This window comes from Cuculus canorus, chromosome 1 (genome assembly GCF_017976375.1).
Source record: "Cuculus canorus isolate bCucCan1 chromosome 1, bCucCan1.pri, whole genome shotgun sequence".
Lineage (NCBI taxonomy): Eukaryota > Metazoa > Chordata > Aves > Cuculiformes > Cuculidae > Cuculus > Cuculus canorus.
The window spans coordinates 187,047,781-187,063,959 of record NC_071401.1 but is presented as its reverse complement, the minus strand read 5'-3'; the positions used below and the strand labels follow the sequence as shown (position 1 = coordinate 187,063,959).

Genomic DNA, 16,179 nt, shown 5'->3' with positions numbered 1-16,179 from the left:
TTATTATTCCTTATTAAACTTTTTTGCCCCTCATGCTGTTGCACTGCAGTTGCAGAGCAGAGTTACAGGGGTATTTTGTGTGTTAGTGGTTGTCATCCTTCTAAAGTGAAAAGTTTTGAAGACTTTTAGAGGTATTTAGTTATGTTTTACAAGTTGCAAAGTGATCTTGAAAATTGTCTGGATAAAAACATATCCATTTCTCAGGCTTCCAGATCTTAAGTTAATTTATTGAACCCAACTGAGCAGACCTTACGATTTGCTTCAGATTGTTACAAATTGATTTTTGACTGAAATTAAAGAAGAATGGACAGAGAAGCATGTAAGGTGTAGAGGGATGCCTTTACCCCATCCTTTGTTCAATGTGTATGCTTTTTTAAAACTTGTATATATTCCCTTCGTGTGCAAAATCTCACCAGTAGTAACTTTGCCCTAGTTTGAGCATGTGGATGTGAACTCCATCTAGTCGTAGCGTAATCTCAGCACGTCTAACCTGGTTTGAGTGGGCCCATAATGTTTTTGCACTACTGTAACTGATTGCTTCTGAATATATTAGAAATATTTTCTAGATATAAATAAATGAGACCTTGTGGCTTCTTTTGAAATGGCATGCACAGCCCTCTGTCGCCTGTGAGAGGATTATCTGAGCCACAGTGCAGGCATGCTGTGGGTGCCGGGCCAGCTAAGCTACTGCAGAGCCTGCTCGTGAAGGTGCAGGGCTACATGCGCATGTGGCTGTACTTTCAAAGCCAGATTTATTTTCAAGGTAATATTACCTACTTGCTTTGTACACCAAGATAATAAAGGCTACTTGAAGGCAGGGGTAGACCTGGTGTGCCTGTTGTTCTCTGTCCTGGTTCCCCGTGGCCAGTTTAGAGACTTACAAGTGGCTCTGGGAAGATCTCAAAGCCAGGCCTCGAATGTGAAAGAATACATTGTTCGTGACACTTGTCACCTGAAAGTGTACTATGCTCTAAGGGGAAAGGGAGAAAAGATCCTTGCTTCGATTGAAAAATTCCTGTTCTTTGCAGCTGTGCAGGTGTTAACATTGTTTTATCTTTTGCTTCAGTGTGCCTCCTCCATCAGCTTCAAGTAAGATTTTCAAATTTGTCATAAAAGCAACTATTTTTGGACTGATGGGATATGGCTGCTACCGAATAGGTCAAAGGACAGTTCAGTTCATTCTCGCAATGCCTGCAGCACAGAGCTATCTTCAGAAGCTGACAGAAATAAGGTCTTCGCATTGGACACCGAGTGGAGTCGCTGTGTGAAGAAGTTGGCCGAAAAAGGCTGATAGAGGCAACAAATGTGAGCTGGACTGAAAGAAGAGTGAGATGAGGATTCTAGTCAGAGATCATTGATGCTGAGCAACACTGAATCGCTGTATAATAAAAGATTTGGTACTAAAGTTACACCAGCTGTGACCTAATGAATAGGTTTGATTTCTGGTTAAGTGCATTGCATGAAACCACGATTCCAAATTGAGTTGAAAGAAATATGTACGCAAATATATTATATATATATATATACATACTGTATATATAATATATATATTACTGATGATGTAGTACAGACAGCTTAAAGAGTATCTGTTTGTGACTTCTTTTCCAGAGGAACAGAACAACACAAGTAACCCCATTGGCTGCATCTGCTCTGAAGTTCAGGGACACTTGTCTTGAGTGATTCTTTGCTTTTTTCAGCTTAGGTATAATAATGCCTAGCGGTCATTTCTGGTGCCAGACACTTTTACACATATTTTAGAAGGACATCTTCTCAATGTGTGTTTTATACTTAAAACATTTAGGCTTTTTTTAAACTTAAGAGCTTTCCAAAAATTTCAGAATTGTACAGGCTGTCGTACGTACACTGCTCAAAATTTTTTACAAGCCTTACTGAAGAACAGGAACGTTGCCTTTAGATTGCATCCCTTGTTTCCACCACCACTTGAATCATCTTTCTCCTGCATAGAGAAGGTATAGACACACCATCAGTATGCTATGAGGTTTGTGTCAGATGTTTACAGGACACTGTGTTCCTTTAGATTAGCTTATTTAAACTGTATTATGTAGCCAAGTCCTGCTGGATTCAGTATTGTAAATTTAAGAAACTAGAACTGCTTTTTCATTTACTTTTGTTTCTTGGGCCTTTCATTACTGAAACAAGAAGTCTGGAATTGATAGTACCTGCCCCTCATTTTTTGATACATGAAAATATTTTATTTATCAATATGGTTTCTCCATGGATGACTATTTTAATCTATTTAATAGAAAAGCAGCATTCAATTTAGTTTTTCAAACTAGCAGTAGCATTTTATTTGGATTACCTGCTATTTATACATAGAGTTATGTGTACTTCAGACTGCTGTGATTTTCTTTCTTAATTATGCAGGACAGTCATCCATCTGGTTTGGGGTTTTTTTGGTTTTTTTTTAATCTTGGGTTCATATTTCATAGGAGTTTTTACGTTTTACCCTTTATACAGGATTGTCAATGATTGTAAAGCACCCTCTGCAATCAGCTAGTCCCAGTTCAACAATACAAATACCTGTAATTGTCATATCAAAGTTTTAACCTGATGCATTTGGATGGAAGAGGCCCATTTGCTCCTCAGGCTCACATACAGTTGCTCATTGCTTTAACTGAAGTTTTTGTCTGTATTAATTTCTTCTGGCAATGAAAGATAGGAACCAGTGTGTGAGGCAGGATGAGGAAATGGTGATGTGTTTTGTGGTTTTGTTGGTTTTGGTTGGTTCAATAAAACCAAGAAACCACTTCTAGTAGGTTTGTATTTCCAAAGCCTTGTGTTGGAAGTCCTCCCATACAGTCTATTGTTTGCTGAAAGTATGTACGTGTGTCTTCTGTGCAGTGTTGTCTTTGTCAAGCTTTTTAAATCAAATTAAGGGTCTAATGCTCCTCTCTGGTGGCATTGACTTTGGGAGCTGGTCTGTCCACGCAACCTGGTGCGTGTATGCCTTGCACTTTGAAAATTTTCAGAGTCTCAGTGCACAAATCATTTAAATGTGTAGTTATCTTTAAACTGATTAAATCTAACCCAATCCTGCAGCTCTTAAGGATGATGCTGGGTGTTCTTCTGGATCCAGGCCATAGAGCTGTGCAGGGAATAAACCTTAGCAAATGAGAGTGGCAGCAATTCACACTTCTTGGACACAATAATACGGAATAAAGTGGAGGCAGGTCCTTTTATTTTCCATCTCTCAGTGCTTAAGAAACAACTAGGCATCTCTAGAAAGAGGAAAAGCAGCATTTGTAAACAATTTATAGAAGACTGAAGTGATTGGCTGAGTTTTGATTTCTGATTTTTTTTTAAAGGTGTAGTGTATTGTTTATATTTAAGCAGTCCTGTTTGAATAATTCTATTACATTTTATGTACATTTTTTAAAGATGAAATGTTAAGCTCATTCTTCTGGCTTTACTGACATAACAAAATACTGTTTTGTTGGTTGGGGGTTTTTTTGAGAATTTTTAGCTGGTAGAATTCAATATATTGATGTTTTGCTTTAAGTTATCTACAGATTTTTAAGGTATCTCCAGATATTTTAAAAGCTCTGTAGATCTTTGATATCTGTGCTCAGGTAATTTTACACAAAGAAAAACAAATCTAAGGAAAATTCTAGATATGAGCCTTAAACTTGGGTGGGACTAATGCTAAATTATTGTCATGGAGCATTATTGCAGACTTAATGTTTTCTGCTTTTTTTTGCCAGAAATGATTACCATGTAAGTTGTCCGCTCATTATCCAGTTATTGTTTTTACAAAGCATATCAGCAGATTCCTCAAGGAGCCTGTTTGTGGATGGAGAATTTGTAATTTATCTTCCCACTGTTGCAAACTGGCAGACCGTAGTAGGCATGTGCTGTTTACTCAGTGGCACTGGAAAGCCTGATGATTTTGCAGAACTAGCAATCCTAGGAATTCCTACACAAATGCTCAATGTTGTATATTCAATGTGTTGTACTGTTCATGTAACATAGCCAGTGTTTTAGGCCCATTCTTTTCCATTCTAGTCAGTCCTTTCAGTGTTAACAGCATCCTGTAAAATTTAAGTGTGTTGAATTGTCCCAGCCCCACCTCTACCTTATGAAGCCATATTGTATTTTTTTGGTGACATGTACATCTGTTTTATGCATTTGTACATGTGATGTAAATTTGAAGTATTTTTAAAAATGTGTGCCTTTACTCTGAAGTGATTTAAAGGAATCAGCAGTATGTTCTATGATATAAAAATAAAATATTTTAACCACCATTTCTGTTGAAGGCATTTATTTTCCTTATTAACCAGTATTTTTATTGAGAACAAACACTGGTTAGCTAGATCTAGTACATGATAATTTCACCATCTTGTACATTTCTCTGAACAAGAAGGTCAGTTGGAGTAAATACCTCCCACTGAGGGGCGTCTGAGTGTAGTGCTAAAGTAAGGAAGCTAGTTTCTCTACCTACTGTGTGTAATTGGTTGAGAGAGGAAAGGATAAGTTTTCCTGCCCTACTGAACATGCAGGAAGATTGGCTTCTCAATGTTAGTACCTGAATTCAGAGTTAGGCATGCTAAGTGGACGACTTGTTTAATTTCTTTTAACATCTCTCCAGTGCAGGGTTGTGGAAGGTGCTGATGGCCTTAGTCCCAGTCCAGCAAAGCGCTCAAACACAGGCCTAACATCAGGCACAGTCGCTTGTGGTTACAGTGCTGTCCTTTGCATGGGAACTAAAGACCCTTTCAGTGGAAAAGGTTACTGGCAAAAAGAATGTAATCTTTAAAATTGAACCAGGTAAATCAATACAAACTTTTACTTCTTAAAAAAAAAACTATTAATATTCATACCTGTATTCATACTGAAAGTAAGTATATATGATAAGCTGTATTCCATACAGATAATGTGCCAGCTGAACAGTCTTCTGATTGTATACTTTATCAAGAAGTGGTCCGTACTTTTTGATTGTACGTGTGTAAAGCAAAGTACAGTCCTGTTTTTGTTGATCAGGCAAAATTCCTTTTGGTTATACTTGAGCTGTGTCTGCAAAGAAGTGCTGGGTAAGCCATTTAGATGGAAGAAAAAAATTTAAATACTGTAGTCAAATACTGCCTGTGGGACTGTTAGGTGACATGGTGCACAGCACATGAGCTGTCACAGGATCACAGAATGGTTGGATTGGAAGCAACCTCTAGAGATGATCTAGTTCAACTTCCCTGCTAAAGCAGGTTCACTTAACAGCACGTTGCACAGAAACATGTCCAGGCAGGTTTTGAATATCTCCAGAGGAGACTCCACAACCTCCCTGGGCAGCCTGTTCCACTGCTGTCAAGCATTGTTCAGTCAGGCAGCCTGAGTTGGCACTCCCTCACGTGTGGAAGGCAGCTGCCTGCTTTCAGAGAGTCATTCACCAGTATTAGGTGCATACTGCTGCCCTAGGTTGTGTTTATGATGTGTCTTTTCTATACTGAATACTGAACTAAATTTAAGAAATTGATTATTGAGGCAGATTAATATTGCTTAGATTTCCCCTGGAAGCTGTTTTTTCTCTGTGTATTGTAAAACATCTAAAAGGCACTGAGAAATATATCAAATTATCTCAAAGTGCTAGGCAGTGGTGGGAACTACACATGGAAAAGAAGCAACACACTGTCACTTGTGTAGCTCTAAAATACTCATGTATGCATCTTCCTGTTTCTGAAACTGAAATAAACTTTTATTTCAGAATTGAATGGTTTGAGGCTGATTTTATTTGCGAGATTTGGGTATTTTGAAGTATTTGCAGAAGAAGGGTCACTTTTGCATCTCTGGCTGATGGACAGATTTCAGTGCGCTGCTGAGCCCTTTCAGCTGGCTGTGGAAATGCACATGGAAAACCTCAACCTAAAGACACATGTAGCTCCAAAGATACAAAGCTGAAACTGGTCTACTGACCGTTCAGGTGAAAAAATACAACTACTGTACATATCCCCACAGCTGCGGGTCTTCTGTGCCCATTTGCATGTGAGGGATGATTGGGAATAGCTGGAACTCTCCTGCTCAGCAGATCCTAGCTGAAGAGGCTGCCAGGGTATGGGGGCTGTCTGATTATCTCCTCCCTTGTCACTTGGCTTCCATCTGCTCTAGTCTTACTAACGGGGAGCAAATGAAGCTTTCTATACTTTGGGGAGGCAACAGCAGCAAAGATAGGGGCTAGAATTATTCCCACTCCCAGCAGGGAAAATGTGGCAACTGAGGGGCACGCATTGTCTCTTCCATTGTGAGACCTTGCCCTTGGGTCCTGTCAGCTGGTCCTGACTCCTTGGGTAGCTTCACACTGTGGGTGGCTGTGCTACCATGTGGGAAAATGCTTTTTGTTTGATGTTTTTTCTGTTGGTTCATTTAGTATAGGGAAGCTCTAGTGGTGTTTGAGGGGGGAAAAGGTGCACATCACTGATTTCACATCCAAGATACTTGGTGCCGATGCACCAAAACTGATGCATGAGGGAACGTGGAAAGAATCAGGTTTAAAAAATCTTGTCCCAGTTTCAGTAAGTTGTGCCTCCTCCTAGTTAAGTGACGTTCTTTCAGTGGTAAAATGTCCCTCCTTTTGACTATAGAGATGATTCACAAACCAGGCAAAGTAATTAAGAGTGACGTTTTGATTAGAGTGTGGCAATTATTGAGGCACTGTGTCTCTGCAGCAACTGAACGTCACCCCTGCCATATTCAGGACCTGCAGGCAAGAATATTTGTTCAGTCCCTGGTGTGGTGTGCAGCAGAGCTTGGCAGGACCTTGCTCAGTGCTTGACACGTGCACCACCTGCCAGTAAGCATCTTCCCTCCACCTCCCGGCATGCCACACCCTGCTCCCATCCCCACCTTGTCTTCTACCTTATGTTTACAGCCTGAGTTCTTTGGAGCTGAGGCACAGTGCTGCAGTTCTAATTTGCCATCTGATTTAGCTGGAAAATACATGTAATAGTAATAATTGAGTGCCATCTACTGACTGCAGATGGTTCAGGTGCTATGTTTGGTTTTAAGTGGAAGTGTCTACTGGACCCTGAGACTTGTCTTCAGAGTTGTTAAGCATGCATACCTTTGAAAGGTTTGGTTTTGACTCACCTATGTGGAACCTGGTATTAAGTGAACTGACACAAAACAGGAGCGTCCTGAACAGTTACTGTCTTGTAGTATACACCCATTGCTCTTACTTCTTGTGATTGTATTGATGCTTGAGAGGCAGATTGTCGATAAATCTGCTATAAAGTATTAACCTTCACTTAAAAAATTAAATATCTGCCAAAAAAACATGATTATGTTGCTTCTAGGGTATTTTATGGAAAAGAATGTCCAGCCTGGAGAAGAGAAGGCTCCGAGGAGACACCACACCTTAATTTTACTCTTTTGTAAGGATTATGGCTTTAAAACAATTTAAGTAAGCATGGATTGCTTCACTTGTAACATTTAAAGGGTAGTCTTAATTTGCCCATTGTGTAAGACCCAACCTCAGCAGACCTTTACTCTCATTCTTCTGAGAGTTTAAGATATTTTTGATTGTTGTATTGGTGAACTGTTGCTCTTCTAAGGCACCTGGAGGCTCTGTGGACTTCTCACACAAAACCACATTTACACCAATCACCTTGGTAGGCTCTTGGTGCCATTCTTTAACACGGGATGGAGTAGGAGGGTTCAGGGAAGCTGCAGTAGCCTTGATAGTTCACTGCTGTTACCAGCAATTTCTGCCTCTCTGTGCAACAGGCAGGCCAATTAATAATGGCATTCTTGGGCTTGTGGCAGTCAGACTCTGTCTTGCATATGCTCTCTGGGATGCCCAGGCCTCTCAGAGGAAGAGTTGTGGCAGGCAGCACTCCCCCAGCATGGATCACAGCTCTGTGACTGTGACAAGGTGTGGCTCTCCTCTTCAGACCAGTTACCAGAGACATAACTGAGGCACACTGTTTATTGACTGGGGAACAGCTACTAGGAAACTAACAACAGAAAAACAATCAATAACCGAAGTACCATACCACTGATCAAGTTACATATTTATGCTAACTGTAAGGCACAGCTTGAAGTCATGAGCTCTCAGTCTTAAGATTATTGAGCCTCATACAAGTGTCATTGAGGGTTGACTGTACAAGTCCTTTGGTGCAGCTTCATCCCATCAGAGACCTGAGGGAGCAAGTCCAGCAGATTATTCGAGGCAACATCTTCCAGCCTCCCAGGGCTTGAGTCTGTAGGTCAGCTGTAGGTGTCCACACTTCTACAATCAGCAGGAGCCCTCTGGTCATCTTCATCGGACTTCATACCTCATACTCCATTCTTCAGCACTAGGGCCCACCTTTCTGCCACCTCCTCTCCTATTTATCATAACGAAGATGACAGTGATGCTAACATGAACAGCAATATGCTGGGGGGATAAGTAAAGGTTTGATTTCTCCCATCCATAGTAACAATATTTGGGTGTCTTTAGCAAAAACTTTGAATCAGACAAATTTCCTGTTTGTCAATGGCTCAGCCGGCACAACCCTTTCATACTTGTTTGGTAGCACTTCTCCTTGATGACATGGTTGGTATAATTAAGGGTTGGAATACCACAGTTTTGATGGAAACAACACAATAGAAAAATGTTTGCAAATTATGGGGCATAACACGTATCGGCTACTAGAATCAAAAGCAGAGTCACAAGAACTAGAGATTTTAGGATCGGTAAAAATGGATTATTGTATGAATTTCAATTGTAGTTCATATACAGGTGATTGGAGTCAGTATAACTGTCAGTCTTTTAATGATGTTGACGCAGAGAATGATATTTATAAAAATGCAAGTTTATGGTGTAATAAGATCTTACCAACATTCCCTGGGGACATGAAGCCTAGACAACTCCCACCAGGCGTATTTTTTTATGTGGTGATCGAGCTGGACAGGTTTATCATCAAGCATTAAGGGAAGTCTGTGTGCCTTAGCACAATTAGTCACGCTTACACCTAATACAGCAATGATATTTAATCATTCTGGTTTGAGCCACTAGAGAGAAAGGCGATCTTTGCATGCTTTTGCCAGTAACTGCAATAACAACAGAGTGGTGGAATCATGGAGAGATGTTTGCAGCATGCCTATTTCTTCTACATGCAGCAGCAGCAAAAGCACTAACTGAGCTGAACAGAATGGGATGTTGGTTGCCCAAACAGACAACTACGACATCAGAGATTTGACACAACTAGCAAACGATATCGATTCTGCAAGACACGCAATGTTACAGAATCGTGCAGCAATTGACTTTTTGTTGCTAGCGCATGGATGTGGATGTAAGGACTTTGAGGGAATGTGTTGTACAAATTTGAGTAATCATTCTCGATCTATTCATAAGGCTATATCAACACTCATGGACAGAACAAAAAATTTAGAAATGATGGTTTCTTTGAGTTAGAAAACTTATTAAATAGCTGGGGATTAATGGGCTGGCTAAAAGCTTTAGTCAAAATAGCTTTACTCCATATTAATACATTTCTATGCATAATCACGTTTGCCGTGTTTTCTGCGAATTTTACAATGAGCAATTGATAGTTCTTTGAAAGCTGTGATGGTTGTAAACAAAAAAGGGGGAGATATGGGAGAAAGCATGTATGGGTTTGAACTTGACATGACAAGACTGTGTCCCTGAATCAGTACAGGCATCAACAGCAAGCACAGAGCTTGCTAGCTAGCTTAAAGACCTTGGAATCACTAACAGTACCCGTGGAATTCTAGAAAGAAGTGTGTGAGTCAAGGAAGCAGTGAAGGTAAATATGAAGATAAGGACCACATCTGCAGCCCTAGTCATTGCTCTTTATCTCTGTAGTCATGGAAACCCTAGCAGTGGAATTTTACTGAGGTCGCTGTTAATGGGGCAGACAAGGGTATATAAGTTTTTACTCTTCACTCAAACTCAATTTTGTTTGCACCATGAAAGCAGCCCTTGCCCTTAATCATCACAACCACTCAAATCCCTCCCAAATAAACAATCTGCTCCTGATTACTTCCTCTCCATTGGTCCTTGCTATGGCCATACCCAACTGTGGTACTTCTGATGACATTACACAGGCAGTCACAACCTTATGCAGTGTTACTGGCAAGGATAAGCAGCCTGGCTCCCCACAACTCCTCCATGGTTTTCCTCTTCAGTTTAGCTAACCTCCTGCAATTACCAGACACAACTATTCCATGTTAGCCTTGATTCCCATGCACGCTGACAAAGTGCTTGCAGGACCTTATCTTGCAGTTTACATACCAGAGAGCAGCAGCAGAGGCACTTGTTTGTCATCCTTCTGCCAGCACTGCTGGGGCCTCATCCTCCGAGGGCTGCATGCTCCAGCAGGACCTCTTGCTCACGAGCCACCCCCTGGTCTGCCTGACCTCTTCCAAGGACATTCAGGCCACTCTGGGTGCTTGTAAGCTCAATCCCTTCCAGCTGGAAGCCACCACAACTGTTAGGCTGGCAACGTACATCAAGATGTTCAACTAGGCATGTGAGCACACTCTTTCCTTTCGAAACAAGCAAAGCATATGTGCAAGAATAAAAAATAACATGATTTCTACCATAACTATTACCAAGTGTTGAACAGCAGTAGCTTTTGGAAACCAGTCCATGGGTATATCATATCAACAATGTACAGTTCACAATTTCAGTCTCCAGTTCTGACAGTTCCTTACTCGCCAAGATGGTCCTCAGGCTTGCAATTTGTTGTCTGCTCTCTGGTTTTTTGGCTCCCTTCTGTATACCGTCAGTTGTCTGAACACCACCTTCCAGTGAGACCTCTCAGCTCACAGATGGACGTCATTAGTCCTTCAGTCTGTCACAAAACCCTGCTTTTGAGAACAGGCAAATGACTGCATATCACCAACAGATGTAATGTCACATTTTTTATCTTCTGGAGTCATAAAGGTCTTGTTACCCTCCCACTATCCCATTACAGGCAAGGCAACACATACACAGACTGCACTGTTACCAAATACCACTGGCATTCCCACACTGACTTGCTCCACTGATGTGCGACAATATCCTCTTTTGGTCCAAAAAAAACTGTGAAGAACTAGTACTTAAGTTTCATTTAGTTGTCCATTTGCAAGAGCAGTTGGTGAAACTTTACTTGTACTTCATCTAACCTGTGAGAACAGAGCTAATGCAATTGAAAAAGCTGTATGAAGAGGCAACAATTGAGCTTGAGTACAATAGGGATATTATTTAATTCAATCCCTTAAAGTTTGTTGGTTTGGTTTTTTTAACTTGGCAGTTGTTTTTTGTCATGTGCTGCATTTGGTTATGCCAGGCAGTTATTGCTGTTGCACCAAACAACTGCCTGAAGTTTGTTACCGATTTATCTTGTAAAAGATTCAAACTGCTTCCATTTTCATAGAATGAATCACAGAGTAGTTGAGGTTGGACAAGTCCTCTTGAGATCATCTGGTCCAAACCCCTGCTCAAGCAGGGTCACCCAGAGCCGGTTGCCCAGAATTGTCTCCAGACAGCTTTTGAGTATCTACCACTGCTACACCTGGAAGCCAGCAGAACACACTGAACAGGACCTACAATGCTTTCACAATATTCCTGATGCTGTCTTAACACAATGATGAGCACCTCGAAGAAGACTGTTGTCATTGAGGCTCTCTGTGGTCCACACCAATTACTGATCCCACAGCTACATTTGATCCTGAAAATCAATCTTTCTTACAGTTTAGTTAAAACATTCTCTTTGACTTCCGGGCAATGGGCCCCATCTACTCATAGACCCCCCCCCTCCCCTTCTTTGTTGCAAATTAGTTCTGTGTTTCCCAACCCATGAGGCACAATCACCCCTAAATTTTCTCTAGGCCATCCCCCTCATACGTGATCTGTGAATAGGACCACATTTCCTAGTGGGTGTTGATTTTCATATTGTTTTTTAGCAGCATGCTGCTCCTGAGCCGTGCAGCTCGAGAGGGCAGCATAAGCCCATGCTCTCTGCTGACCAAACCCTGCACCAGGATCAGATCAGCATCAGAGGCACACAGCTGTTTACTGGATGCTCATCTGTGGGGCAGGGACACAGAACGGATGCAAAAGCTGCAGTGGTACCCAGCAAGCTCTTTACTCCCATGGCCTAGCACACAAATAGAAGTGCTCTGTCCCAGTTCAGTCCCCTTTCTTTGACAAATTAACTTCCATCCCACCTTGATGGGCCTATTAGCTCTCTCCACTGCCCTTGAGGAGTATGGACAGTAGGAAACGTGAGTTAACTGGTGCACTCCCTACTCCTCCCAGGAACTTCTGGACTGCTGCATCTGCCAAATGGTTTCCTTTATCTGCATCAGTTGAGATTGGACAGCCACATCCATTCAATACTTCACATAGACACCAAACTGTGGTGTAGCAATAGCCTCGCAGGTACCACTGCCTCTACCAATCTTGTTGTTCTGTCAATCGCAACACATACAAATCTATACAAAGCATCCTTTAAACTCTTGAAGGGGCCCACTTAACCAGTTTGCCACTGCTCAAGTGGTGCCCATTCCCAGGGGTCAAAGGCATAACCCAGTGTGGATTTAAAATTCACTGCAAGGGGTTTCCACCAGCCACATACTCCACACACTTAGACTTCCACAGAAATCATAAACATAGGGATTTAAAACCTGAATCTACTAAGCCTTCGCTGCACACCCTAACCCTCCTTCCCACAATTCAGTGCTTCAGTACCATATGGGTACTGGGACACGAAGACTGGTCTCCAGCTGGAACCATCTTATACTCTTCATTTAACCACTCCTGCTCTGTTTTACTTTTAGACCAGTACTTCACTGACTTGGGAATAATTCCTGTGATTGCTTCATTACAGATTTCCCTTGGACAGAACTACCTTGAATTGAGACAGTAAATTCATTCCTAAAATGTGTGCCCACACTTTTACCAGCACTATCTACCCATCCAGTTTATCTTCCCGTACCTACAACTGGGGTGTTTCTTTTCCCCTTCCCACTCCCAATATCTGGACATATGTAGCTGGGAGTGGAGGACCCCGATAAACTCATAGTGTGGTCTCTGATCCCATAGCAATCAAATTCCCACCCCCTGTTCAACAGACATAATTCCACGCAACCCCTTCCCCCTGCATATCAGGTCAGTGTGGTGGAAGTCAATCCCACTGACACTAGGAGCTGGGTCTCCTAATCTTTAGTGTCGCCCAAGGGTGGGTATGATTTTCTCTTTGGGACAGGGGGAGAAGCTGATAGAGTCATCTGTTTCAGTTTTTCCCAAATCTCCTCTTGTTTCATCCCCTTTTCCTTAAAGATTTTCTTCATTTTGGCAAGCAAAACTCCTGTGGGCTGACTATCTAGCTCTCCTTCATTGACTCCCTGGTTTATTAAATATCTCCAAATTGTCCCTCTAGGAATGTATTTCCTCCTCTTTGCTCCTGTCCCATCTTTCTTTGCCATCCCTTTTGCCTTGGACCCCACCAGAGTCCCCATGTTCTCCAAAGCAGCCATGCATTCACCGAGGGGGCGGCCAATTAAAGTAGACCCCAGGCTGATGAAAAATCCCTTGTGCAACTCAGGAGCACGGCAAGCCAGAACCCCCACATCACCCTGCTCCACGTTTACCCCATAGATGTCAAAGTCAGAGGTCACTGGTTTCTCCCTTTGCTTTAATATCCGGAGTAAGACATTCCCACACAGGTAGGCTGATGCCTCCTGGACATCTCTCCAAGGTGACCCCTCCATGTTATCTTTCAGAGGCTCATACTCTCCCAAATTTCTGATCACTAGCCTCAAGATCTCCCCTCCCAGCACCTCATCTGTGGGCAGGGCTCTGATAATCGCCCCTACCTTGGGCCAGGGCAGCCCAATGGTGGTCACCACCTGCTTTGCCACCTCATGTGTGAAGGGAGTGCACTGCTCCAAGGTCCAAATTCGGTTAACCCACACGGGCCACCCCTCCTTCTGCTTCCTCCAAACCTTTGCTTTCCTGGATGCATGCCCCGCTCCCTGGCCTCTATCTGCCTCCACTGCCTTCGCTTTCCCAGAACCCACAGCAACCACCCCTGGGACCGATGACTTTTCCTGCAGCTCCAAACTCCAGCCATCCCCATCCCACACCTGGGGGTCCAGGTCTGCCTTACTGAGAGCCGCCACCTTCCTCCGATCCAAACCCTTTCCGAGGGACAGCAGGGTGCCCAGGCGCTGCACCTTCCTCCTCAGTTGCCCGTTCTCGGCAGCCTCAGCCCGCAGCTCTTCCCTCAGCTTGCGGAGCTGCTCTGCCTGCTGGCTCAGCAGCGAGCTGTCACATCGCAGCGCCAGGACCTCGTTGCGAGCCACCTGCAGGTTGGTTTGGAGGTTCTGGATACACTGCTCCTTCTCCTCCACCGTTGCCTGCAGGACCCGGGCCAGATGGAACAGCAGCCACTGCAGAGCTGAGCATTTTTTCTCCCCCTTGGGATGATAGACCGACACGTAATTCAGCCAGTGCCTTTCAGCAGCTTTCAGGGTGGGCTCCTGCCCAACGATCTTACTGTCCCACGGGTCCCCGCCGTGCTCCAGCATGGCTTGTACCAGCGCACCCCTCTCCTGGCTCGAGGGGATTTCCGGCTCCTCTTTCTCCTTCGATTTCCCACCCCTCGTTAGCCAGGACATACTAATGCCAACCAGCTCGGCAGCCCCACGCGTGCCTCCCCCCGCAAGGGGCTCTCCCCCTCCGAGCCGAGCGGCTCGTCCGCACCGGACTACCGGACCACCGCCCCGCTCCGCGCCTCCGCTGCCTTCTCCAAGATGCCTCCAGCCGGGCTGATCCCGCCCCGCCGCGGGGACTCCTCTTATAGCCCGCCCCCCCCCCCCCCCCCCCCCCGGCCCGGCTCCCAGAGCGGGGTCCCCCCACCCACCTCCCTCCCACCTGCCCACAGCCCCGCCGGTACAAGTAGTTACTGTTACAAAAGGTGGAATTGTTTTGATTCAAGATAAAGTGAAGTTTCATCTAAGTAACTGTATTTTTTTTTAAAGTTAGACAGAATGTCCCTCTGATAGCACGTTTTCTTTCAAACGTTTCTTTTCCAGACACTGTTCACTCCTTGGAGATAACATCTTGTGTGAAGTATGATCTGTGCTGAACAGACATCTCTTTTGTAGTCATAGAATCATATAATAGTTTGGGTTGGAAGGGACCTTAAAGATCATCCAGTTCCAACCCCCCTGCCATGGGCAGGGGCACCTCCTACTAGATCAGGCTGCCCAAGGCCCGGTCCAACCTGGCCTTGAATACCTCCAGGGATGGGGCAGCCACAGCTTCCCCTGGCAACCTGTTCCAGTGCCTCACCACTCTCATAGTGAAGAAATTCTTCCTAATGTCTAGTATAAATCTGCCCCTCTCCAGTTTATACCCATTACCCCATGCCCTGTAAAAAATTCTTCCCCGGCTTTCTTGTAGCCCCTTCGGGTACTGGAAGGTCGCTATAAGGTCTCCTCGGAGCCTTCTCTTCTCCAGGCTCAACAACGCCAACTCTCTCAGCCTGTCCTTGTATGAGAGGTGCTCCAGCCCTCTGATCATCTTTGTAGCCTTCCTCTGGACCTGTTCCAACAGCTCCATTTCCTACTTATGTTGAGGATTCCAGAATTGGACCTGCTGGCCACGCTTCTTTTGATGCAGCCCAGGATACGGCTGGCCTTCTGGGCTGAAAGCGCACATTGTCAGCTCATGTTGAGCTTCTCATCAACCAGTACTCCCAAGCCCTTCTCCACAAGGCTGCTCTCAATCACATCATCCCCCATCGTGTACTGAAATCAGGGATTGCCCCGACCCAGGTGTAGGACCTTACACTTGGCCTTGTTGAACCTCATGTGGTTCTTACAGGCCCACTTCTCCAGCCTGTCCAGGTCCTTCTGGATGACATCCAGTCCTTCTGGTGTGGTGACTGCACCACTTAGCTTGGTGTTATCTGCAAACTTGCTGAGAGTGCACTCAGTGTCACTGTCTATATCACTGATGAAAATATTAAACAGCACTGGTCCCAGTACTGAGCCCTGAAGGACACCACTTGCCACGGATCCCTCCCTCACGTTGCCCAGACCCGGTAAAGCATGCTCGCTTTCTAGAACTCCAAAAGGGACCTTAGAGAGTTTGTTTGCCGGCACTTCCATTTTCACAACTGCACGTAAACGGCAAACGCACTCTGTACCCCGCTCTCGCCCGTGACTGACGCCGGTCCC

The 16,179-nt window shown here is 44.0% G+C and overlaps 1 protein-coding gene across 8 annotated transcripts in view; it reads left to right on the top strand.

Annotated features, from left to right (window-relative positions):
• TRABD (TraB domain containing) overlaps positions 1 to 5,720 on the top strand; it is a 35,725-nt gene extending 30,005 nt beyond the window's left edge. For all 8 annotated transcript variants that reach the window (XM_054078144.1, XM_054078194.1, XM_054078175.1 and 5 more), the window contains one exon: positions 1,067 to 5,720. In XM_054078144.1, the coding sequence (XP_053934119.1) occupies positions 1,067 to 1,268 (202 nt within the window). In that variant the 3' untranslated portion in view covers positions 1,269 to 5,720. The remainder of the gene's footprint in view (positions 1 to 1,066) is intronic.
• The last annotated feature ends 10,459 nt before the right edge of the window (positions 5,721 to 16,179 follow it).